Raw genomic sequence first — 25,542 nt, forward strand, 5'->3', positions numbered from 1 at the left:
TACTGACACTGAACAAACTAAAATTAGCTACAGCTAATTTTCAAGCAGGGGAGGAGTGCTTTTATGTTTCTCTAGATAATTTGGTTTCATTCTTTTGTGTGTGTGTGAACTCCTCCCATATTTTAAGTTGTCATTATATCAGAACTTCTAGAGTCAAAGAAATGGCTGTCTCAACAATTGCATGTATGTGGCCTATAACTTTCTTACAACACTGTCAAGCACATTTTCTGCACCCAAATGTAAAATTAAGCTTCTGGTCGAAAATATTTGAATATGAAGGGAAATAGGTTTGTTATGCATATTCATTCCATAGTCTTCTATTGAGTTTATTCCTCTATGCTATATTATGCCCACTTTGTTTGTTTAAAAAATTCAGATAGTATCTTTGGTTGCCAGTTTTAATACTGAAAACTCTATTGGTAATAGTGTGTTTTATCTTTGTAAATGTTTATTTATAATATCCAAAAGGATACAAAAATTAGAAAGATGAGCACTGATGTACCTTCTACCTGGCTTCAATAAAAATCATAGTCAATAGAGTGTGTTTGTGTCCTTTCTTGATTACCTCCCCTTTTTCCCTCTCCCCAGAGATAACCACCCTCCAGAATTGCTTTCTGTCATACCCATAGGTTAATTTATACTTTTACTAGATATTAACATATTCATAAAAAATATAGGTTCACAAGATTTTAACAGTCATGTAAATACTGCAGCACTCTTTTGCAACTTGCTTTCTCATACAACATTATGTTTTTGAGATTCATGAGTCTTGTGTGGCTATATTTTATTTATTTTTAATGTTGTATGAATATTCCACAATTTATTCATCTGTATTTTTGTTGATGGACATTTAGGCTGTTTCCAATTTTTTTCTAGCACAAACAATGTCATATGAACATTTCCTCACACACGTGTAAACAAATAGGACATACACCTAAAACTGGCCACAGGTATGTGCATCTTCACCATTATTGGAAACTGACAGTGTTCTCTATAGTAGTTGTAGCAATTTGTGGATTAAAAGTTCTTTCTCAGTCGACATCCTTGACATTTTTTTTTTTTTTTTTGAGACAGAGTCTCACTGTGTTGCCCTGGCTAGAGTGCCGTGGCATCATCCTAGCTCACAGCAACCTCAAACTCCTGGGCTCAAGCAATCCTCCTGCCTCAGCCTCCCAAGTAGCTGGGACTACAGGCATGCGCCACCATGCCCGGCTAATTTTTTCTATATATTTTTAGTTGTCCAATTAATTTGTTTCTATTTTTAGTAGAGACGGGGTCTCGCTCTTGCTCAGGCTGGTTTCGAACTCCTGAGCTCAAACAATCCTCCCGCCTCGGCCTCCCAGAGTGCTAGGATTACAGGAGTGAGCCACCGTGCCCGGCATATCCTTGACATTTTTACTGTAAGTCTTTGAAAAGTTCACCAATCTGATGGTAAGCAATAGAATCTCGTTGTGCATATAATGATTTTCAAAAGTATGGACTGTGTTGTGTGAGAATATTCAAGTGATGGTAATTTTGAAAAATTTGTAATTCACCACACATGTTCTCTAACCATGAGTTATCAGTATTTCTTAGACACAACTAAAGATTGATTCACAGAGGAACCGAACAGCATAAGAGAACATTTCTAACACCGTTTCAACTCTGTCTCTGTCCTCAAGATCCTAACCTCAGCCTTGTGAGGAGTGGTGAGAGGCGGATTGTCTGGTCTCTCCAGAGCAGTGCAGATGGTGTCGCACCACCAGGAAATGTGTATCGGGGATACTTGGGATGCTGTTATTGCTTCTCTTCCACCTACACTAGGCAAACCACCTGCCTGTCACTAGTAAGGTGTAGAAGGATGCAGACATGTGCTGGAGTATCAACACAGATCCTGTCTTTGAAAGACTGAGAGACTAGATATAAATAGGAGTTTTGATCATTGTGGCAACTATGGAAACTTTAAGTGTTAAGTGTGGCTTTTATTTTAAATGAGATTAGATATGTAGTTAGTCTGAGCATACATTCATCAATAAGCATTTTAGAACAAAATACATATAAGCTATTGATAATATTCCTAACCTAATGGGAGAGAGACATACAAAGGAATAGTATAATGCCACAAATCTTTGAAAAGGAGATAAGGTGTTTTTAAAAATCCCAGATATAGATAAGAAAACGGAAAAGCAAAATACTGATTCCCAAAAGGACTTCAGCCCGTCCTCAAATGGGAAATGAAGAAAGATCAAGAATAAAACAAAAGTCAACTTCGACTATCAGTTCTAACATTTTATGTCCAACTAAATGTCTGAGTTTAAATCCCAGCCCCACCATTTACTAGATGTTTGACCTAGACAAGTTAAGTGTACTCTCTAAGCCTCAGTTTCCTAACCAATAAAATAGAAAAAGAAATAAAAGTAGATACTTCTTAGGGTTCCATCATGAATAAATATATGAATATATGTAAAGTGTTTACAGAATTCACTTGCTCTCAGTTAATTCAAAAAATGTTTGTTATTCTAGGGTCACTCAGAAACATTGTATGCAGCAGAGCGAAGTTTCCCTTTATCCCCAATGTAATGACTTAACTCTGTATTTCCTAAAGTTCCCTAATCTAGAAACAAATTATCCCATACAAAATCATGGGTTTTGGTCACTTTCAGATTCCATGGGTTTCTGAATCTATTTAAGATTTTGTCTTCAGCTGTATGTTTGAATCAGATCTGAAGCCACATTAAACTTCTAATTTTGTTCCTTTTATAGGATGTCAGAACATTTGTCCACTGTGCATCATAGACGCTTTAATCTCTGCTCTACTTTCTGAATCTTTTATATCTTGTTCTGCCTCTGGGAAGGGCATTTTCTCTCTTTCCCTTTAGATATCATTGTTGAAGCTTTATGTCTAACTGTTCTAAAAACTTAATATCTTCACACTGGCTTCTTTGGTTTTGAATGCCATTATTGGGGGGATGGAGGAGATAAATATAGAATCTCTATTTCTTTTTCATGGGGAAGTCTTGAGAGCCTCAACCTTGTGGCAGTTGCCAGCAGTAGGCTTTTTGCAAAGCATCCTTTGTGCTTTTATCAAATCCAGACCAGGCCGACATGTGAATGAAACAGCCACTGGCAGAGCTGTGCAACTTTCTGTAATCTTCTCCACCCTCTGCCCTTCCTGGACATACCATCGCCCTACCTGCGTGGGATATTGGGTGAGAGAAGAGAAAGGAAGAAGAAGCTAAGTTGTGAAATAGGAAGAAGAAAATAGGAAAGAAGGTGTGGGGAGGGGGAAAGAGAGAAGAGGCGAGAGTGGAGCAAGAAATCAACATTTATTTAAAGTTTATTGTATGCCTGGCACGGGGTTAGATGCCTTTCATGGACACTTCCATTTCATTCTTACAGACTATGTAGGACAATTATCCCCATTTAATAGATGATGAAACTGGGAATCAGGAATGTCAAGTAAGCTATTCAAGCTCATACAGCTATTAAGTGATGGGACTAGGAAGTCAGCCCAGGGTTTCCAATTCAAACACCCCTATTCTCTCATGCTCTACAAACAGGAAGAGCCTGTGGGTGTGTTCGTGTGTGTTGGGGAAGGGCTGGGTGGTGGTGTGAGGACTCCCTTCACAAGTACTTATCGATCATCCTTTGAAAATTAAATGGATATTTTGGAGGTGGGGGAAGGTAACACACACGATATTCTGTAATGTTTTCTTCCAGTTGTTGGCAGGAATATTTTTTAAAAACTCTTGGGTCGCAAAGGTATTTATTTTCACATAATAAATCAATAACAACAGATAGTTATTATTACTTCAGATTTAACCACAAGCAAAAGAGAGACTGAGAATTATCCATAGTCAATTTATTGTCAGTCTTTGAAAAAATTTAGTGAGTTCTCATTGAGAGCCTGCAATGCACACAAAAGTTGCTAGGCACTGTTGGTAGGCACACGAGGTTACAGTGTGTGTAAGTACCAGCTTCTGTTTGACTAGCCTTAATTGTAGTTTTAAAAATAAAGTTAATTAACTATGTAGTCTGGGAAGTGTAGCACTAAAGAAATAAAATTTGATCAGGGTATTGATGGAATGGTAGGAGGTAGAGAGGCAGAGAGGAGAGAAGAAAGGCATTGCAGGTAGACAGAGGGAAAAAAACCAATAATACCAAGGTGAGTGGCATGAACCTCGTTTATGCTCCAAAAGGATTAGTCAGGGATCACTTGGGAAGGAGGACCGTGTGTTATAATTTATGTTTAAAAGTGTACCAAGTCCCAGACATAGCCATTCCCACTATTACCCCCTGAATATAACTTCGTGTTGGTGAATCTAGTACATGCAATTTTTAAATTTTCTGTGTATGGAAAATGCACTGCTTTAAGCAAAGGCTAGTAAGTCAGGGGTCAAGTCATGAGCTTCCTGCCAGCAAGGCTGATCATTAGATGATCAATTATAAAGAATATGACTATTGGAAGACAATGATGGAGGTGTTTATTTTGCTACTGTTTGATGACCCTACAATGAAATTAAATGAAGAGTCCAAGTACTTATTCCCTGAATGTCTCTGAGTCTCCCTTTCACTCCATTTTAATTTCTAATAGCCCAAAACCGATCCTTAAAAGAGCAAAGGAAATCTATGCCTATAGCTGAAAGACATTCTTACAATATTCATTAATATTCCTTTGGGAGAAATATTCAGAGATGCTTCTAAAATATAATTATGCTCCAAGGGAACTCAATTATATTTTTGAGAAGTTCTTATGAAGATTACTTTCCATATAAAACATAGCATTTAGCATCTGATCAGAACTAAGGGTAATACCTTAGCCCACAAACACAAAAGCCAAGATGCAAGGACAGTTATGAATGTGCTACTTGGTTTGTCGCTTAGCAAGTAGAGGATGTTGTGTAGCCTGGACACTGAGTTAGAACGGGACGGCAGGAGGAAAGAGCAGTGGGTTTTGCGTCAGAAGACATGAGCTCTGGTTCTGACTCTGCCACTGGCCTTTCCACACAACTCTTACTCTGCTCAGAGCCACGATTTCCTGCTTTGCACGGTGGGAGAAGGATACTTCACAGCAGAATTGTGAAGCATATACTTCCCACGTGTGGAAATGCTGTGTAAACTATGAAGTGTTAGGCAATCAAGCTTAATTTTATTGTGATTAAAAAAGACTGGAGTGAACTGTAACCAAATTAGCACTTAAGGTAATCCTGGCAACTATATCTTTAGCCTCTGTCTGATGGACAAACAGCTGGGGGCTGAATATACCATTATCAATTGATTCTTGAAATGTATTTGAGTTATCAGTATGAATTATTTTCAGTCTGAGAGTTAATGTCCTGCTCACACCTACTGGGACTACTCACAGCTGAAGGGTCACAGCAGCACCCGTGTGAGTTGTTAGGCAGAAACGTGACAATATGCATTTATCAGTCACGTGGAAGCTGGTTTCCTAGTTATTGAATTAATTACCATGTGTCATTGAGTTAAACATGGAAATGGATTTGAATGACATTGTCCTTCGATATTCTTGTCTCTTAATGAAAGTAGGAAAATGAATAGCAAGAAAGATTATTTTCAAGAAAATAAAATATTATTTGGCTGTGAGTTGTTGTTGCCATTATATGTGAGAAAATGACGACAAGCCCACCTTCAATAAGCCTAAAACAGCTTCAGTTTTATTCTGAAGAATCCACGCTTCTTTCCAGTCCAAGTATTGCATGTCACGATAACTAACTGTGAGAAATTGCTGAAAATTTTTAATGAAATACACCTGTTTCAATAAGAAACCATTGTGTACTAGCATTCTGTAACAAAGCCTAATATAACCTTCTCCTGGCTAGAAGCGCAATGTGAAAGTTTGCTATACATAGATACTTTATTATGCATTCAATTATATAGCATTTATACCATACTTTATAGTTAAGTGTAAATCAAATGCTAAAGAAGGATATACACTATTCTAATAAGGCCTAATTAATCTTAAAACTGCTGATTATATTCTGATTTATTAGGAACACATTCCCGCTGCATTAAATAAATGCATTGTTAAGGAGTGCCTCCCCAGATAGATCAGAAATCATTTATGAAATTTCATGCACATCTATCTAAATGGAGGCTAATGCACTTGGAGTCAGTGTCGAATTTCCTACCCCTTCTCAGCCTTTTGCGGGGATATGTCTCTCTGTGTCCCATCTGAATGCGCTTCAGTTTTTCTTACCATTTCTTGGTGTAGCTTGGATGCTCTTGAGATAGCCCAGTTACTCTTTCCTGAAGTATTGGCCCAGCGGCAGCTTATAACAAGTTTATGTTTCTGGGCAGCTGGTCAGAGAGAACAGGGAGGAAGATGACAACTTCTATGACAGCGCACCTGCTTGTTCAGGAAGCACCATGAAGTACATCTATGCTATACTTTAGGGATGTTACCTATTTCTCTATTTACTAAACACATGTAGTATATATTTAGTGTACATTTCCCTATTTATTACACGTAGAGGCATCTATAATTTTTAGGAATGTTGTATTCTTTTTCTCACTGATGCACATGAATAGTTATCAAATTTGTACAGGAAGAGTACAGAATTGAACTGCAGAATTACAAGAATCTGGATCACTTTCAGTGCTTTATTTCCCCACACCCTCCATCACAGCCAGAAAGATGGAAAACTGGATTGCATCAAACTTTGGAGTTTCTCAGTTCTTGATTGGAGGCTCCCTGACTGTACTAGAATTTCTATGTACTCATGAAACCAGCTTCAATCTATGCAGTAGCTAAAGAAGCTCCAGATATCCCTAAGAAGGGTCCTTTCTAACTTTTGAGTAGAGACTGACTTGACGAAGGAGTCGCACACTGGAAGCATTTAAGTCCCCGGCTATCTCTGATCTTCTGTGCTCTTACTTGACCGAGATTACTCTGCTGTCTTAGGCTAGGTTCCCTTCTGTAAGCACTGACTAGCTCAAGGACTTCTGTATGCAGCTAAGTTATTTGGGGAGTAACTTCAGGGAACCAGAGTGAAGGAGAGGGTAGATAGGGAAGATCCAAAAATGCGTTTGTGAATTGATCATATTGTGGGCTTTATCCTGCTGGCCCCCTGTGAGGAGCTGGGTAGAATGTTCTCGGTGCTATCCATTTGAGGGATGAGTGCTGAGTGTGTGCTGAGCGTGTTCCCCTCGGCATCTCAAAGAGCCCTTTCTTCACAAAATGTCTATAAATACCTTGGAGGAAACCGATGACCCCCAGAATCCAGTCTTAGAACAAGACTCCCATTTTCTATGTGTGAATTGAAAATGAAGAGCTTTTCTCAACCATGTAATGTACATACACTAGATGATATTGTATTTCTGTTGCTGTTAATGTTACTGTTATCATCAGAAGTAATTGAATTCTGGAATACGTCTGGGATTTCTAATTCCATCCTATCATTATTCAAGTGAAAAAACCGGGGCTAAGAAAGGTAAGGTGAATTCCAAAATCACCCAGCAATTCAGAGGAAGAGTCTATTCTCATTCTAGCAGATTTCTTGACTTTTTGTTTAAACCCTATCTTCCATGCTTCACTGCCCAGGAAAAAGCTTCTGAACTCACGTTCTAGTTCAATCACATTAGATTCCTGAATCCCAAGGACTCCAGGATCCTTAGGGGCAATGCCGTCAGCCACTCTATAGAAATGAGTCTCCCTTCCAACCTGTGCTGGACAGGTAGTGTGGGTAAGATACTAACCTTTGTTGTTCCAAACCAGTGAGACGTGGGGGATGTTCACTGTCATAGCATAACATAGACCAGTGTAACTAACACGTTTGGGGAGCAAGGTAATTATTCTATACTTCTTGACTCACTTTCATCTTTTATGATTGTTGATCTCATTCAGATAAAGTCTGGGTTTTTTTTTTTCCATGTGATGGTAGATAAATCTTTAAAAAATTTTTTAGCAACTGACTCTGATATTAACAATGCCTCTCTGTGGCAGCGATGAGAAGGCACCTCACAGATCTCCAACGACAGGGCATGTAATTAACCAAGGGCCTTAACTCCTGTGCTTTGAAATCCATCATTGTGTTTGTTCTGTGGCCATATTTCCTATGGACTGCTCTGAACCTATGGTAACAATGTAGAGATACTAGTGCAGGTATGTTTTTGGAAGACCTGGGACACCTCTGACAGCCAACTGTAGCTCAATGACTTCCTAATGACCTTGACAAACCTTCCTTAGACTGCATGTTAGTCTAAGACCCTTGCATCGCACCTTCCCCGCCTCTCTTTTTCATCAGAGATTAGATTCCACACTGCAGTCTGACAGCTGTCCCAGATAATTTGGCTCCCTCCCTATTTTTTCTCACACAAGCATTTTCCCTGATAAAGCGAATGCACATTTCACCCCCTCTTGGCATTTGCTTCTTGGAGAATCCAGACTGACACACTCACCATGTCGTAACTAAGACTTTCCCAAAACATCGATTCTTTCTGGGCCTGCTTATCCAGTGATCAGATTCACTATCTTAGAATTATTCATTTCCTTTAGTGTATAGCCAAACAGTTTACAGCTAGAAAGATACTTGGAGAGCTGATTCCAGAGTTTCTCAAAATGTAGACCAATTGCATCAGAACCAGCTGTGGTGCTTGCTTAACTGTATCCCAGGCCTGCTTAAACTGAATTTCTGAAGATGGGACTGGAAAACATAAATTTATAACTAGCTCCCAGGTAATTATTATTGTGTATTACGGATTGTCACTAATCAAGTTCACATAGAACCAATATCCAGTGAAAGGAAGAAAGTAATCCAAATTATTCAACAATGGATTAAAGTCAGAGTTCAGCATCTAAGTCTCCAGATTCCAATGTCAGCACGTTAACTGTTTACGCGTTGTACCAGATTATACCAATTGTGTTCCAAAGCTAGAGAAGTCCCTATTCTCAGAGCCTTTGATGAGTTAAGGAATCAGGACTTATAGGAAAAATATTTAACTCCTTTGGAATATATGACACCTGTTATTGCTTTCAAAAATCTGACAGAGACATCTGACTATTTTCAAAGACTTGGCCAAGATAGTCATCAAGAGTTGTAAGTAATAAACTAGGAAGATATTCATGACCACTTTTCCTAAAGCCATAAACCTAAAAACTTCATAGTTAATGATATAAATTGAAGAAGAGCTTGGAAATTACATCTGTGGGAGTATTTGGGGATAGACTTTTAAGTGTGTTTAGTTGATTTAATGTTTATTTTAAACATTTGAAATAATGAGGTCATGAAGAAGTGGATTTAGTTCTTATGACCAGTTTAATAACTAAATTAGATTTGATATGCAGTGCTAATCAATTCAGTAAAATCAATTGGTGATTTGCTTGAACTAATTTAGTTACATTTATAGGCCCTGTACAAAAACAGGATGTAAATCGAAAAGAATCTTGATAATTGAAAAAATCACTTATTAAAATAAAAGAAAGAAAGCAAAAAATAAATGGGAACAAAGCTACAGCTCATCAGAAACATGTATAAATGAGGGACAAGGACCAAATTACAGAGTTTGGATGGACATTTATGTGGCAAAAAAATACACTGGAAATGAAAATCTGTGACAAAATAAAAGTAAATGTTTATAATCAATAAACACAAAGGTCAAGCATGACTACTAAGCCACAATTGAGGCAAAAGTTAATACTTCATATTCAATATTAGGTCAGTTTATATTAATATTTTTCTCAGTTGATCTTTAAACTTGAAAGAGGATGGCAAAAGCATTTACTGTTACCAAAGGAGTAAAGAAATGATGTCTACAAGAAAAATGTAAATATATTGGTCTGTTTATCCAAATTTGTTTATACAAATCTGTTCTTACCATGAAGAAATCTCCAATTGTTGACATGCAAGCACTTAAAGCTAAAAGGATTTAGATTATAAACTAATCTTTCTATAGATTATAATCTAATCTATAATCTTAGTTTATAATTTGATCTTTCCATAGAAAGTATGTTAGTTCAGATGAGTAGAAAATTTGACACTGGGAAAAACTGTAAGCTCTTTAAGGATAGAAATCACATCTGTTTCATTCACCATTGAATATTTAGCACATAGAACAGAGCTTGGCTTCCAGTAAGCACTGAAACAGTGAATAAATGAATGACTGGATCTATGTTTTTATCTTTGGAAATCTTAGAAAGTTTAGGTATTTACCATGACAAGAAGGAAAGGAGAAGTTAAAATAAAAATCAATTCAGAAAAATATATATTTGAATCATATATATGTGATTCTGTGGTATAAGTTTGAGTCTTACATTTAAGACTGATTTGTATGTTCAATGTTATTAGTCGAATCACTTACCTTACTTGATTTCATTATCAGTTAAGGTAAGAGGGAGCAAAGAGAAAGGGGTAGTAAGATAATGTAGAAAAATTTTGTTCACTGAAAGGGCATTCATGGATTTAGAAAATGTTAATTACTGCAGATAGTTATTGCAATAACAACAGCAGGAGTATGAATGAACCAGACATTTTAAGATAATTCTTTATTAATAATCCTCTTGTAGCATGCAATTTCACCAAGTAGATTATCTGATAATAATAAGATGACTGCAGAAGAGATGAGTCCATGGCATAACTAAAGTTGATTTTATTTTTTTCACTGACATGTTTTTAATGTTAACTAGTCTCTCACATAGTTATTTCTTTCCATACGTATGTATTTATATACATACACTCAACAACCTCCATTCCCCCATTCAACAAACATGACTTCCTGATGCTTATTGGGCATTTATAAATATCTGTGCTTTATAAATTGAAAAGTGAGGTAAAAATAACTCTCTCACGGAATAGAAACCCCTTTCTTTTCATTATATCAGATTGTAAAAATCATGTATTGAAGAATGCATTCTTAGGGTTCTTGTAGCCAACTTCTATTTTATCTGATATTTTCAGGCCTATTAAAAAAGACAACTACTATAGCCTAGTTCTGAGAGTAGAATCAGGCCAAGGATGTCCACGGAAGAGAGAAATTCCTCTGATCTGGAAAATTGACACTACGTAGCTCTGGGGAAGAGAACGCCTTTCTCAACTTAATGTTTTCATAGCAGCCCAAATTTATAAGCTTTGGATTGACCTTGCCTGTAGTTCTCAGTGCTTGCCACTTTAACCTGAGACTCCCACTCCTCACACTAACACTGAGTATCGTGATGAGAAGCACTGTGATTGAGTTCAGATTAAGTACTGTGTCTGTCTAAATATATTGTAACTACTACATACAACATTGAAATTGGTTAAGAAATAATTTGCTAAACCAAGTTTCTTTTTCACGTGTCCCTGTTTTTTATTTAAATAAATTGTCATGAGAAAAATATTTTACCCAACATATGCTGTTATATGAATTCTATTATTTATACAGTGGTCCCCCTCATCTGCAGAGGATGTGTTCCAAGACCCACAGGGGATGCCTAAAACTTCAGATAGTATTGTACCTGATTGCCGTCAACTGGAACACGTTACAGTTCATGTCTTCTACCTAGAAATTTAATGTCTTTCCGTTTTAACTAAGCATCTTAGCTAACACACTGGTACTATAACTTTTGCAGTTTGGGGTTCAACAACAAAACTAGCATGAATTTCTTTTTCCTTCTTTACGACTTCATAAATAGGATTTATTTGTGTAGCAGATCTTAGCAACCTCAGTATACGACTTTTATTCCTTTCCTATTAAGTTGAAAACTTTCACCTTTTCACTTAGAGGATGTGTTTTACGTCTCCTCTTTGGCATATCCGAATTGCCAGCCTCAGTATTGTTGCACTTTGGAGCCATTCTGAAGCAAAATAAGTGTGATTTGTATTCACTCATATGTATGGTGATACTGGGACAGTCCATCTGAAAATCAAGACGGCTACTAAGTGACCAACGGCCAGGTAGTGTAGAGACGCTGGAGAAAGGGATGATTCACGTTCCGGTGGGACAGAGCAGGGTGGTGCAAGATTTCATCATGCTGCTCAGAAGAGCACAAAATTTAAAACTTATGAATGGTTTATTTCTGGAATTTTCCGTTTAACATTTTTGGCCCACGGTTGACTGTGGGTAAATGAAACCCTAAAGCGAAACCAAGAATAAGGGGGAGGAACTGTGCCATGTATAAGGTTACATTAAAAATAATTTCTTTTTCTATAAATATAAAGAGGTTGACTAACAACAAGGTAAGAAAAAATACAATTCTGCTTTTCAAATCTATAGGATAGGAGTTGACTAATAAATCAATATTTTAGTAATTTGAATTCCAACTTTTTGCCTATCTTTCTTTAACTCAAGAAGATCAACATTGTGACACATCCCAATGAAGAATTTAAGGTTTTTCTGAATAAATACTTTCTCCCGGAATATTAAAAACAAAATTGAAGTCAAGTCTCTTCTTAGTGCTTTCTATATCTCAAAGACGTAATTTCTTCCCATTTCACCCCATTTTGCCTTGGTATTATCTTCTGCTTCCAACATCTGGACTTTTTTATGTTCCTGGCTATTTGTTCTTCAATGTAAATATTTTCCCTGCAGTTTGCAACTACCAATCGTCTATCTTAAAGGTAATCAATTCCAATTTCTTGACATCCCAATGATCCCAATGTTATTCCTTCTTAAAGCATTATATTTTCAATTTTTACTCAGCCATATTTCTATATCATACTAGTTACTTAACAGCAGCTGATGGAAATTACAATGATATCTAAGTCTGAATACTGAGTAAAAAGATAGGGAATGTGCTACAGCCTGTTCTTTCTAATCTGAAGTTCAAGATTAAGGCTTTTTTGTGTGAGTGGTCCACAAATATTGAATTTCATATTAATTTAATCTAACAGTGTGCACACCTATTATTGTGGTTAATCCTTAAATAAAAACATCAGTAATTAGTTGCTTGTATAATATTTGTGCTTTCCATAAATATACTGTTTAGATGAATATTACTCCTGTAGAAGTGAATGTTTCCATAGGTTTTAAATAGCCAGAAGAAATTACGAGGAGTGTTTCAGTTATAATATGTTACCTTGTACAAAGATAAAACAGAGGTTAAAAATGCTTACAGCCTTACATGCAAATTTGAATAACAAATATTGGAGCATGCTTTTCACCTTGAGCAGCAACTCTTGGACATCTGAGAAGCTTTTTTAGTTGATTCTCTTCAGTTTTTTTTAGGAATAGAGCAAATGGTTTCGAAAATAGAAAAAAAAGTTTAGATATGTATTATGCATTTTATTTACTTAAAAGTCATCTTCAAACTTATTATAATAACTATTAGGACTATAATGAAATTATTTCACTGCATTTATTCTCTTCTGGGTAAAATATAAATTTATTTAGGAAGAAATTTAGATTCAGTAAAAGAAAAAATAGTATTTTAATTTTTGAAAAAAATGCTTAGAATATAAACACAAAAGCTCTAGTAACTTTTTTCACTTATTATGCCATAATTTGTAAATGCATTCTTTGGAGAAGTAGCTTTCAGAAGACAAATGTACCTATAGTTTTACGGAATTTCACATGCTTGGTCAAATATTTAACTTGGTTTAGTATTTAATCAAGAGACTTTTTTTCTATTATACCGCGTTGTAAAATCATACACTTTTTAAAATTTTACCTTAAAATTCTCAACACTATTATACTTAATAGTCTTATAAGAATTTTCATTTAAAGGCTAGAATTAAAATAAGTGATTTTAGGCAGCTATTTCATTCTGACACCATAAAATAAACAGAACTTTATTTTTACAAGATTTATTTAACAACCACAAAATTAATCGAAGCATTTTATTACATTAGCACTGATATATTAAACAATAGTCTTCATGGCAAAGGTGTGTGTGTTTTGAAATAGGCTGCAATTCTGAAATTCACAATGTTGAATTAATATAGCTATACATTTATTTTAATCAATATAAACCCTATAATATATAATAATTAAAAAGCGTTTTAATCTTTTGAAAAATCTCCTCCATTTCATTTGAGAATAGATTGCTTTATACTGAAAAACTTACTTTTAGTGCAAATAACACTTCTTATGGGTTTTTGCATGCTGTTACCATATCTGATTACTTCTTCTCAGAGTGGGTTCTTTTATAAAGAAGACTTTGCAAGCTGAGTATGTATATAAATTTATTACAAAGGTTTTAAGGGCAAAAGGAATATACATATTAATCTGAAGCAAATTTTTCAGTTTCTTCCTCAAACATAATTCATTTTGTCATTTCAAAACTTAAAATCTAAGCAAAATATAGGTTAACTGTCACAACAAGACAACAAAACATTTTTTTACACAGGGCCTTAATTTCTTTTTTAATTACTTTTTTAAAACAACATGTGTTTGGTGTCTTTATTTTAATTAAAATTTTATTTCCTCTATTAGATCTTAGTTATCTGGACAGACTAAGAAGTCTTCTCCACTCATTTGTTTTACACAAATTTTCACTCCAATTTTCAATTTCGTGTTTTCATATAAAATTTGAGAAAGGGTGGAGAAATATAACTGCAGAAATGACAGACTGAAAACTTCAAAATACTGACTTTTCATTACCCTGAAGAATAGAGGAAATATCCCAAGGAGTTCGCGAAATCAAAATCAGGTGACCCTTTCAAAAGTAGAGTAGGATGAGAGCTTTTAAATTTCACAGATTAAATGTTTCTAAGAGCTTAACGTTTTCTCTGCTTACTGCGACTCTGCCATCTGGCTTCTGTAACTGGTGTCCTGCCTCTTTCAGGCAGCAGAGGGCGCTCTGGCATTGTTGACACCCGATACCTCCGGATGCACTGCGCTAGCATCTTGTTCCCAGGAAGGAAACATACTATTTCCCTGGAGGGTTGTCGTTGAGAATCTCAAGGGGTCAAGCTGTCCCTAAATTATTCTGAGAAGCTTTAATTTCAGACCACTAGAGGAAAGTTGTGATTGTCAAAGGACTCCCACGGCACGCCATGCCGAAGTTCTCCAATTGCGATGCCTGGGTTGTTTCATTGCAAAACTGCTGCGCATACAATTTGATAGGAGGAAAATTTGTAATAGACATTAAACTGGATGATTATCTTCAAAAGAAATAGAAAATAAATAGTCTTTAAAATCTAGAAACACTACGGTTCAATAACCACTCTAGATTTAATCTCTGCAACCAAATTACTGAATTGTGTGTTCCCTTATTTAAGTAGTATTTTACCCTCTCTCTTTCATATCACGTATTTCATGTCTATTTGGAAGTAATTTTTAAACTGATTAAGCTTTCTGAAGGACGAGTTTAGAATGTCCTAAACAGGTAGGATTAGGATGAGGGGGATTAGGTGTGTTCCTATTAGATAATATGAATTACAGCAGAACTCCGGTAGGACTATTTTGCAGCCTTCAACCCTTGTTGCTTTGTGAATTATACACGTCGATGTGGACGCAGGAGATCAGTGCAATTGGATGAATACTGGAAGGAAATCATGGCTTCCATGATAACGTGTAATGCTTTAAACTCATTTCAGTTTCCAGTGATTGCTTTTAATTGGCACAAGAGGAATATTCCCAACCCTTTCCTTTTATTTGAGTAGCCTCTATTTTCCAGTGTGCTTTGCCTGCCCATTGTCAAATTGTATGACATTAGATAGCAACCAAAGTAATCAGTGGATGTGAAGCACCTAACTTGCAGAGTTATAAAATCCGAGGACAAATAAAATCCGCCCTGAGCGAGGGGGCAAGGAGATAGCACGCTTAGGATATTGCGACTGGCCGCTTTATTTCATGAATCATTTGACACATCTCCATCAGGTGTAAAGGAACGAATCTAATGAAAACATCTCTTTTAGGTCATTGCCAAGGTATGCATCAAAATCGGTGCAGCTGCCTCTACTGTCTGATATGAATTATTTTATCTGTTATTAACTTTAACAGCGTTTATGTTTGTGAATTTATAAACAAACGCATAGCAATTTCTTTTGACAGCCTAGCGCTGGCCACGAATTGTATGGTTTTGCTTTTCTCTCTCTCCCTTCCCATTTTGATTCATTAGTTAGGGAGTTTAAATTTTTATTGTTTATATTTAATGCTATTAATATCTAGATGAGGACGATGAAATATGCTAAGAAATTTAAAGATGTGTTGATATATTATATCAATGCTGACCCATCCGACCCTGACTCCTAAAGCAAATATCCTCATTGCGTAAGATTCAGGAAAGCGCTCTGCCTCTTTCCGTCCGCGGGAGCCGTGAGGAGGAAGCTGCTGTGGTCGGGTTTTCCGCAGTGCGGTTTCAGGCCTCCGGGCCCTCCAGTGCCTCCCGCCGGCGGGGACGCGCGGAGCAGGCTCCTCCGCACTCCAGCGGTCTGCAGACCTTGGTCCCTTGGACCCGCTTCGGAAGGTTGTCCTGCTAAGAGCCTGGCCCAAGGTGGCAGGCTGCGTGGGCTTTTGCCCTGCCCCACCTAGTCGGTCCCCGTCCCATCCCTTCCTGCTAAGCCTCGAGGCTCACACTTGAGTCCGTCGCGAGTCCCTTCGGTGACCACATCAGCACTGAGATCCACAGCTGAGAATCTTACGTTTCTATGTTTTAAGGAAGATGATTTAAGAAGGAAAAAAAAAAGCCTTCATTCTCCTCAATCTCCTTCTTGCAAGTCCTTCCCACCGCTGAGATTCGAGTTTCAGCCTAAATAAACCGAAAATTCTTTCCAATACACTGGCTGTATGTGTGCATACCTAGGTGAAGACTGAAAAGTACCAGCCAAGTGTGGCGACAGCTACGGTGAACTATTTCTGTGAAATGTTGCTCCGCTGTGTGTGGCCTTTCCTTCCTTTTAATTTTTGTTTTGCAAATAACCTAATAACCTATTATTATTTTAGGTGGGGGTGGGATGGTCCTCTTGCTTTTCTAGTTTAATTACGGAGAGAGAAGAGGGTCACGGTCAGCACCGCGGACAGCGCCAGGCGCGGAGGGCGCGGCCACTTCGGTGCATCCTCTTAGCTCCTCTCCTTTGTTTCCAGCCCCTGCAGGGCAAAGCAGAACAAAGACATCTATCAAAGCTCGCTTTCTCAGCCTGGGTTTTTCTTTGGCTCCAAGGCCGTGGTGCGGAACTACTACCTTAACATCGTCCATCTCATTGGCTTCCAAATAAATTGATTGACCAGGTCCTTCTAAAGTTTCTGACCTGGTCCTTTTCTCTTATCCTAGTCCTCTGACTGATTTGGCCACTGCGACAGTGCCAAAACAAGAAAGTTACCTTTGCATTTTAAAACCAGCCAAGGACGCCTCAAGACTGGGAAGAGGAAAAGTCAAGGGGGAATGTGTGTGTGTGTGGGGGGGTGTTGTTTGGATCTTCTCGCAATAGTTGAACCATTTGAAATTTCCTGCGCAATATGGTCAGGGAGCCATTTAATGCTATACTCCCCTCTCTCTTCTGCTGTGTTCTCCCAGCTTGGCCCGGGACTGCAGACAATCACACTACCTGCGCTTGGAAGAACCAGTGCTTTCCAAACGCTCCAACTCTCTGGAATATTCACACATACGGGAACTACTGCTTTCCTGACAGCTGTCAATGTAGCTCCCCTAAAATCCCCTTTGGAGATTCGCCTGCGGATTTCTGAGGCTCCAACTGAAAAGTATGAGCCTTTCACTTTCGAACACTTGGCTGAGTCTGGAATCAATTCCGGGGCCTTTATGGGGCAAGGGCTGGGTTCATTCTACCACCCCCAAATCCCCTGCATTTGCCTTTTCCCCTGTCTGACCCTGAGATGCTCTGGTGTCCTTCAAGTGCAGCCGTAGGCTCCGCTCTTGGCATTCACCGCGTGCCTTAATTGTATGACATTAAATCAAGGTCCGCTGTGAACACGGAGGGCAGAGTCTCTGATCTTGATCCGGAAAATAACAGACCCACTGTAACTACCACACTTCTTTTCCTGCTCACCCTCCGCCCCCAGCTCTGAGTCCCTACCCCCAGAGTCATAACTCATAAGCCCAGCTCCTGTCTCAGCTCGCCTCCTGCCACATCTGCCAGAATCGCTGTTAATTAGGCTGTTCCGTGCAAGTGTAGACGACGCATGTGTCTGCGTCTGCATATGCATATATCTGCATGCCATTTACTACACACCTAAACACATACATACACCTATAAATCTAGTTTTCAAATGACGGCGTGGATCAAGTTAATTACCCCTCTGGTACAGATCTAATTTTGTAATCGTGTTATTTTACTGGAGGCAATTAACCCAGTTGGTTCGCCCCGAATCCCTACTAAGGCACTTGTAAGGAATGGCAGGTTTTTAAGGACCGCGCCATTGCGTGTTCTGCTGCAGAAACCTTTGCCAATCATTTCTTGCTGTCGGGGATGAAATCTAGCATACAGAAGGGAAAATAAGCACGCGTGTGTGCTAGTAAGAGACACACATAGATATGCCTGTTCTCTGTGTCCTCTGATTACGTTACCGCGGTTTTGGTTGCGAGATTTTGGGAATAGATGAGAGTCCAAGGGCGGCCTGGGTCATCTTTCTTTGTAATGCGGAAAAATTAACTCAACCGCACCTGCCTAGTCCCGAGAGAGCTGGGCGGCCCATCTGGTCTGGCTATAGTTTTGCTGCAGAGAGAAAAGGCTGCTCGCTAAGGCTTCCTCACTGCCTGGGAGCGCCGACCTCGGGTCTGGGCCCGGTTCGGGGTTCAGTTCAGGGCAGCGCGGCGGACGCGCACTTCTCAGACTGCGGCAAGAGTCGGGAGGCTGGCAGCGCCTGGGCCGGGCGGAGGGAGGGCGAGCAGGAGAGAGGAAGGGACGAGGGGAGTTGACCTCTACGGGCGGAGCCCTCTGCGCAGCGGGCTGGAGGCAGCGGGCGCAGCGGCTCTTTTCACGGCGTCCCCTACGGCGCCGTCTGCCCAAGGGAAAGGCCCGCTCCTGCTCCAGCGTCCGAGGAAGGGAGAGAGCGCGGAGAGCCGGTCTTAATGCAGAGACCCCAGAACGCGCCCCTGAAAAACAGAATCAAAGCGCAGTATTAGAGAGGGAGACGCGAGGGAGGAGGCGGAGGCTGGAGAGAAGGGACACCAGGCGGGAGGGAGTACTGGAGGGAGACAGGGCGACCAGAGGACAGGACCCCGACTCGCCCTGGGTCCCCAGGCTTCAGCCCGGCGCAGAGGGGACCCGCGGCGCACGGAGCCCGAGGCCCGCAGGGCGGCACGGTGGCTGTGAACGCGGGTCCCGGCTGCGGAAGCGCGAGGAGAGGGCCATGCGCCGCGGACACCGCCACGTCCACACAAGCGAATTCGGAGGCTGGAATCGTAAAAACACATCCGCAGATGGTCGTTCTGTGCAGTCCCAGCCGCTCCCGCATCCCGCACCCCCTTTCCTCAGCCTCGCCCCCTCCCTGAAACCACACGCCAGACCCTCACTCTCCATTCTCCGCCCCTCTTCGCTTAGGACCCTGCAAACTGCAAGACCCGCAAGAAAATCGAAACGATCGATGAGAGAAAGAATTACATATACACATAGCCCTAGAAATTCGAAGGAGAAAGACCTGCTAGCCCTGTTCAAACCTGCAGAGGACCAAAGCGTTTTCAATCGCTGCTCAGCGCGTTCGCGGAGGAAAGAGGAGGCTGAGAGGCTTCCGTGGTATGAGGTGCTTTAAGGTGGGAGGTGGGGGTGGGGAGGGGGTGGGTCGAGCGGTCCGGTCTTTCCCCCTCGCTTGCTGATCCAGAATTAGGGATTAATGGCTCGCTCCAGCCAAACAAATAAGGCATCTGCCTTCAGCACAAGAGGATTACACGGGCTGCTGACGTCACCAGTCAGACAGATGTTGGCTCCCAAAGTCCTGAGCAGCTCGCTGTGTCCTTGAAACCAAAGAGCCGCAGAAGGCGCGCAGCCCCCGATTGCCGCGCCTGGGTGCGGAAAAGGGCAAGAGCCCTGCCCTTGCTTACACTCCCCTTGGTGCCAGCACAGTGGCCCAAAGACAGCTCCCTAAGACGTCGCGCTTCCAGCCTCTCCAGCCCTCCCCTCACAGTCCTGCTGTCAATGCCCAGGCTCGCTCAAAGCAAGCCCACATCTCCATTCTCGGTTTCCTCTTTCTAAAATGGAGATGGGAGCCAACAGCCCTCTCGACATCGCATCTAGAGCCTCGCTTTTAAGCTCTCGGGCATTTGTTCACTCACATTCGGTTGGCCAAGTAACAACAAAATAAGCACCTTAGGCCGGACAGAGCCCACGCTCCAGATGAGGGACCGCCTCTTAATTATGTGCGCAAGCAGCAGAAGCACAGCTTATCCGCATCGCCTCTTCTCAACCCTGCTGCCATCCTTCCCCCAGGTCAAGGCTTAGGTTTATGCTTAATCTTACCACGAATGCCATCCCGGACAAATGTGACTTTACAAACAATGACTCTCTCCTAACATAACACTGCGTCCCAGAGCCCTGGGCCACCACTTGGTGAACCACTGGGACCTCACCATGGTCCTGATCAGGATACCATCAAATGTCATTGCATACTCTTTTCAAGTACTTTCAAGACGTTGCCCAAAGGAAAAAAAAAAAAAGCGTATGTTTGTATGTGTCCACAACATTTCTAGTATTTAATTTCAGGAATCTGCACATTCAAAGAACTACAGTTTCCTTTATAGCCAAATATGATGAGTAAAGATCAAGAATTAATTTCTTTATAAACCCAGACATCCCTTTAAATTGATATCTTAACTTAAGTTTAATTATAAACTATCTCAATTTCTCTAATTTGCATATTATATTTGCTTTATATGATGTTCCAGGCCTTTACAGGTCACTTTATAGCCAAATATGATGAGTAAAGATCAAGAATTAATTTCTTTATAAACCCAGACATCCCTTTAAATTGATATCTTAAGTTTAATTATAAACTATCTCAATTTCTCTAATTTGCATATTATATTTGCTTTATATGATGTTCCAGGCCTTTACAGGTCACATTAAAGTCAGGTTACAAAATAAGTCCAAAGATACATGAAACTAGAAAGTTAAAAGAGCAATTTTGAATGTGTTATGTAACCCACAGATGAAATGGTCTTAAATGAATTTCAGTTTTGTAAAGGAATAAAGACAATTCGAATAATGCACAAAACAAAATAAATTGATTTCCAGCTCAGAGCCACACTGAACCAATCCCATGCCCCAAATTTAATCAGTATATATGAAAAAAAAACTGTGACTTTCTTGGAAAAAAATAAATGTTTGCCCACAACATTGCACTGTCAGTTATAGACTACAATGTCTAAACAGGGGTAAAGGAGTAGCCGGATTATATCTCCATTCATATTATCCTTGTCTATCAAAGTGGCATTTAATTTTTCCAATTCTATGCATTTAGAAACTCAGTCACTGATAAAAATCAATTTAATTTGCTCTAGTGTCATTCAGCTAATGCCAGCCTAAAATAGTAAAATTTCTCTATCCCCACTCTGCTTCAAGGCCTTAAAAGAAACAGTTCACATCTAAATCAGAAGGATTTAAATGTTATTTGCCACTAACAAAAGGTAGACTTCATCTTATTTTAATTGAATAAACAACATGCAGTATTTGAAATAGCGTAAAAACTGAACATATAAATCATTGTTTCTTTGAAACTTGGTAGAATGAGTTTGAAAAGCCACATTTTAAAAGAGTCTAACTCCTTTTAAAAATCATAAAGATTGTTTTTGACTGCCAACATATTTTGAATGTAAACTTCCATTCTGGTCTCACAAAATGTTACTAGAGTCCTTTTTGCTCAGTAATTTAATATTAGTTCGCTGTCCATGGTCTTGATCCACATGAAGGGAGAAACTAGTAGTGTCTTTTGAAAAATGAAAGTCACAATGCTTCTGCACAAATTTGACTCCCTAACATTTTAAGATGATGTCAAAGGTGGGGGGGGGACTCTATAAGCTTCAAGTTTTCTCCCCCATCCCAGTTGTTTTCATTTTTCTTTATTTGTCACCAAATTGAGAGTACAGGAAGGAGATAGGCAAAGTTTGCATTTCATTATTTTTGAGTTGATGAAATTACCACCCCACTTAAGGATTGAAAGAATTGTAGTAAATAGGAAATAATATTTTTTCAACCTGCAATACTCTTTTTCTTTTTGCTTTCAGAAAAGTTACGTAGACATTCTTGTATAGGCATTCTTGCCCACCTTTACATAGGGTTTAACAAATGCAGAAAATTTTACTAAAATGACAAATTATTTTTTAAAAAGCCAAACACCCTTCTCATTTTTCTCTCTCCATATTTACATCTTTATATGGAGACACGTAGATAGATACCTCACACACACATACACACACAGACACAAGCACTAAGAGCATTAAACTAAATCCCTTCTTGAACACCCTATACTTCTTTTCAAGGGAAGCAAAGAAGGCATATGCTCTAGTGGTTAAGATACTGAATAATTCCTCCATCCAAAATAACATTTCATCTTCGGTTTAAAAAAGAAAAGGCTAACTGACCCCGCAGAGTAACATTTAACCTCTCCTGGGGTTTCTGCCAGGGGGGAAAGGAGAAAGGAGAAGAAATATTCTCTCTTCCCTCCAGAAATTTAATTGTCTTTCCTCCTTCATTTTCCCCTTCAGAATATCAGGAAAAAAAATGTTATTTGTATGTGTATATATATAAACACATATAAACAGACACTTATTTTCTGAAACCCTGAGAGTCGCTACGGATCTTCGGAGGGCACCGATCCGCACAAACCGGTCCTGCCTGCGCTTTGATGCAAGTACCTCAACGGCAAGAAAACAGGCTCCTAGTTTTAAACTGAGGTCGGTACTCACGCCAGGCCACCGGGCCGAGCCTCAGCGATTCACACTTTTCTGGGCACAAGGAAGCTACTTTCTTCGGAAAAAGTATTTAGAACTTGGGGAAATCCTCGTACCGGAAGAAAATGGCCTAAACACAATAGGACTCGCCATTTTCTCCTTGCGAAGCACAAAGCGCTTGGCGCTGCCCGCCACACAAAGAAAGCCTGGGCCCGCGGAATTCTTGCACATTTTCTAGAGGCCAAAAAATACCTTCCCAGAACCACAATTTCTCCCTTCTGGGCGCTCTGAGACACACACGCTCTCCTACCCTCACTCAGGCCTCGTCGCAAGCAGACCCTTTATTTGCGATGTAGATAAAAGATGCACCGAAGGCGCGACGCTAAAGAGCGAGCTAACCCGGGCAAGAATAGGTCCCGAAAACCAAGGGGCCTCGTCCGCGGCTGCCCGGGGCTGCGATCTAGGCCGGGGGCACTCGGATCCCCTCCCTCCTCTTCAGATCCCTCCTTCCAATTCCATCCTGTGTCCCATGCGCGTCTGGTAGCCCAGGAGCTTAGGGATCTCTGTGACCTGATTTCCATCCATTGCCAGGAACCAACCTTACAGCCCGGAGCTGAGCCGGCCGCTCTCAAGGATGCTCGCGACGCGGGAACCCCTGCCTGGCCCGGCGCCTCCCGCCGGCCTCCGCCCGCAGCTCCAAGTCACCGCATTCAAGTCACCCCGAAACCTGTTCTGCACGCCCACAATGGGCAAAAAAACACTTCTCCCGCTCACGTGCGAAAAGTGTAAGCTTCGAGGCAGCCCCTGTGAATAAAAACGCCAAAACACAAGCAGCGACCCAACTCTTAAAGCGAACACTCCCAGCCCACCCGGCGTCGCAGAGCTGGGCTAACGCAGCAAAAGACAGTACTTACAGCCGGCGCGCCTTTGGGTAATCCGCATCTCGGCCCGTTTGTTTGTTTGTTTGTTTAAAAATCAACACATCTCTATATATTTGATTGAACACGTCTTCCACCGTGGAGAAGGAACGAAAACAAGAATCTCTAGCCTAGCGGGAATGGGGGAGGGGGATGGAGACTTTCATTGTCTACGCTGTGCACACGCAGCCCAAGGAAAGACGCTCATTGCCGTATGGGGCTCCTTCTACTTTCTGCTTGAAATTCAGAGGCTTTCAACGCAGTAAAGCGGGGGTTTGGTCTCCCTCCCTGCCTCCCTCCTCTCCGTTCTCTCTCTCTCTCTCTCTCTCTCTCTCTCTCTCTCTCTCTCAGTCTCTCTCTCTCCCCCCACTTCTTCTCCCTGCTCTCCTCTCCCCTCCCGCTCTTCTCTTCTCTAGCTCGAAGTCTCTCTCTCTCTCTCTCTCTCTCTCTCTCTCTCTCTCGCTTTTTTTCAAAAGAGGGCAGGTCGCTTCCTGCATCCCAATGAGTTAAATCAGTCACTTACTTCTCATGCATCAGCAGCCTCTTTAACAACCCGAGGGCTGCAGGCACAAAAGAGCATTTAGCTGCCTCCAATTTGTGTAGAAGGCCTGTCTTTAATTTGTTTTTGGAGTATAATTAAATCATGTATTTCACGTAATATAAAAATACCAAATTCCCAACTTTAGCGAATGAACTGCTAATGGTAACCTTTGAAAATAAATCCGTCTTCTTGTTGGTGTTCTTATGGAGGGCCTAGAATGCCCCAGAAAGAGGGAGGCCTAGGGTTTGGGCCCAAATCTACCCGCCCCTCCCCCCTTTCACACGTCAAGGTCACAGTCATATGATCCCCTATTGCTTTAAAATGGAGCCTTTTTGTCAACCCTTCTCCCTGGAAAGGAATTAAGTCTTTTTATGGGATGGGAAGATCTGAAGGATTAAATAAATAAATAAATAAATAAATAAATCCTTAATCTGAAATACACACGTAAGCAAAATCATCGTGATCAGATGTCGGGATGGTGGGGCGGGAGTACTGACAAGACATGTGAGAGTGTGTAGTTTCAGTTCCCCCCCTCCTCCCCTGTCGAATTCTGAGGTCGCTCGGTTTTGCTCGGGTTTCTTCCGGCCACTAAGTGGGCCGTATGGGACGACAGGGCCGGTGCCTTTTTAGCGTTCAGCGAGTCTCTGAGGGGTCCTGATCTCGCAGACACCGCCCAATGCTCAGGGGGGTCTTGTGTAGGGTTCTCCCTCCTCTAAAGGGGCTGGGGCACAAAGAGCAGCTCTGCCTTCCTACAGTTTCTCGTTCAGAAAGAACCCCAAGCCAGGCCATTGTTCTTCCTCCATGAAGGGGGCCGAGGGTGACAACAGAGAGAGATCTTCTCTTCCCTGCACTCGCCACCTACCTCCTCCCTCACTCCACCCAAGGCTACCGCTGGGGAGAAATTTAGGAGTACTTTCTGGGAGATCATGGGATCTAATATCATTAATATCTTGGTTATTTCAGTATTTTCTTCAGCAATATTCCCTTAAGTCGTCAGTCGGCTCCCATTCCCCCTTCCCATTTTGTAGTTCTAACAGTGCTTGTTCACAAACATTGCACTCAGATGCCAGAGAGGTTAGGACCGCAGATAACAGCATCTAGTTCCACCGAAAGGGAGTGAAACAATATAACTCGCCACTTTCCCCCTCTGAATATTCGCTCTTATCCCCTAAATCACCCCGGGGTTTTGAGTAAGGCCATGTTTCACCTTGAGCATTTATCAAATCATACTCTGTGGTTGATGCTACAGCAGGAGGACGCACAGGCCGCCAACACCCACCTGACATCTGCTTGAAATATCCAACAATACCTCCAGCGGGGTCGTTTGCAAAAAGCAGAAAACCAAAAATGAAAGAGGAATTGTTTTTTTAAAAAATTGAAAGACTATACAT

The 25,542-nt window shown here is 40.6% G+C and overlaps 1 protein-coding gene across 3 annotated transcripts; it reads right to left on the bottom strand.

The window, feature by feature from the left end:
• Positions 1 to 18,120: 18,120 nt before the first annotated feature.
• On the bottom strand, positions 18,121 to 23,936 carry LOC105813263 (TANK-binding kinase 1-binding protein 1-like). Of its 3 annotated transcripts, none has more exons than XR_001137653.1 (2): positions 19,469 to 19,622; positions 18,121 to 18,904 (listed from the first exon to the last, which is right to left on the bottom strand). XR_001137653.1 is itself a non-coding variant. In XM_012647911.1 (2 exons), exons 1-2 carry the CDS (start codon positions 23,633 to 23,635, stop codon positions 18,477 to 18,479), a joined length of 456 nt encoding a protein of 151 aa, XP_012503365.1. In that variant the 5' UTR covers positions 23,636 to 23,936; the 3' UTR covers positions 18,121 to 18,476. The 3 variants fall into 3 exon arrangements, 2 of the variants coding, with proteins under 2 accessions (XP_012503365.1, XP_012503366.1); XM_012647911.1 differs by lacking the exon at positions 19,469 to 19,622 and adding an exon at positions 23,608 to 23,936; XM_012647912.1 differs by having other exon boundaries at positions 19,419 to 19,616.
• Between the last annotated feature and the right edge of the window lie 1,606 nt (positions 23,937 to 25,542).

The sequence above is a fragment of the Propithecus coquereli genome, unplaced genomic scaffold (genome assembly GCF_000956105.1).
Source record: "Propithecus coquereli isolate 6110/MARCELLA unplaced genomic scaffold, Pcoq_1.0 Scaffold277, whole genome shotgun sequence".
In the NCBI taxonomy this organism is placed as follows: domain Eukaryota; kingdom Metazoa; phylum Chordata; class Mammalia; order Primates; family Indriidae; genus Propithecus; species Propithecus coquereli.

Coding starts and splice junctions, on each gene's coding strand:
- LOC105813263 (XM_012647911.1), bottom strand. CDS start 23,635: ATGCGGATTACCCAAAGGCGCGCCGGCT. Junction 18,905..23,607: donor TACCCAAAGGCGCGCCGGCT/GTAAGTACTGTC, acceptor TCTGTTTTTCAG/GGGCGCGTTCTGGGGTCTCT.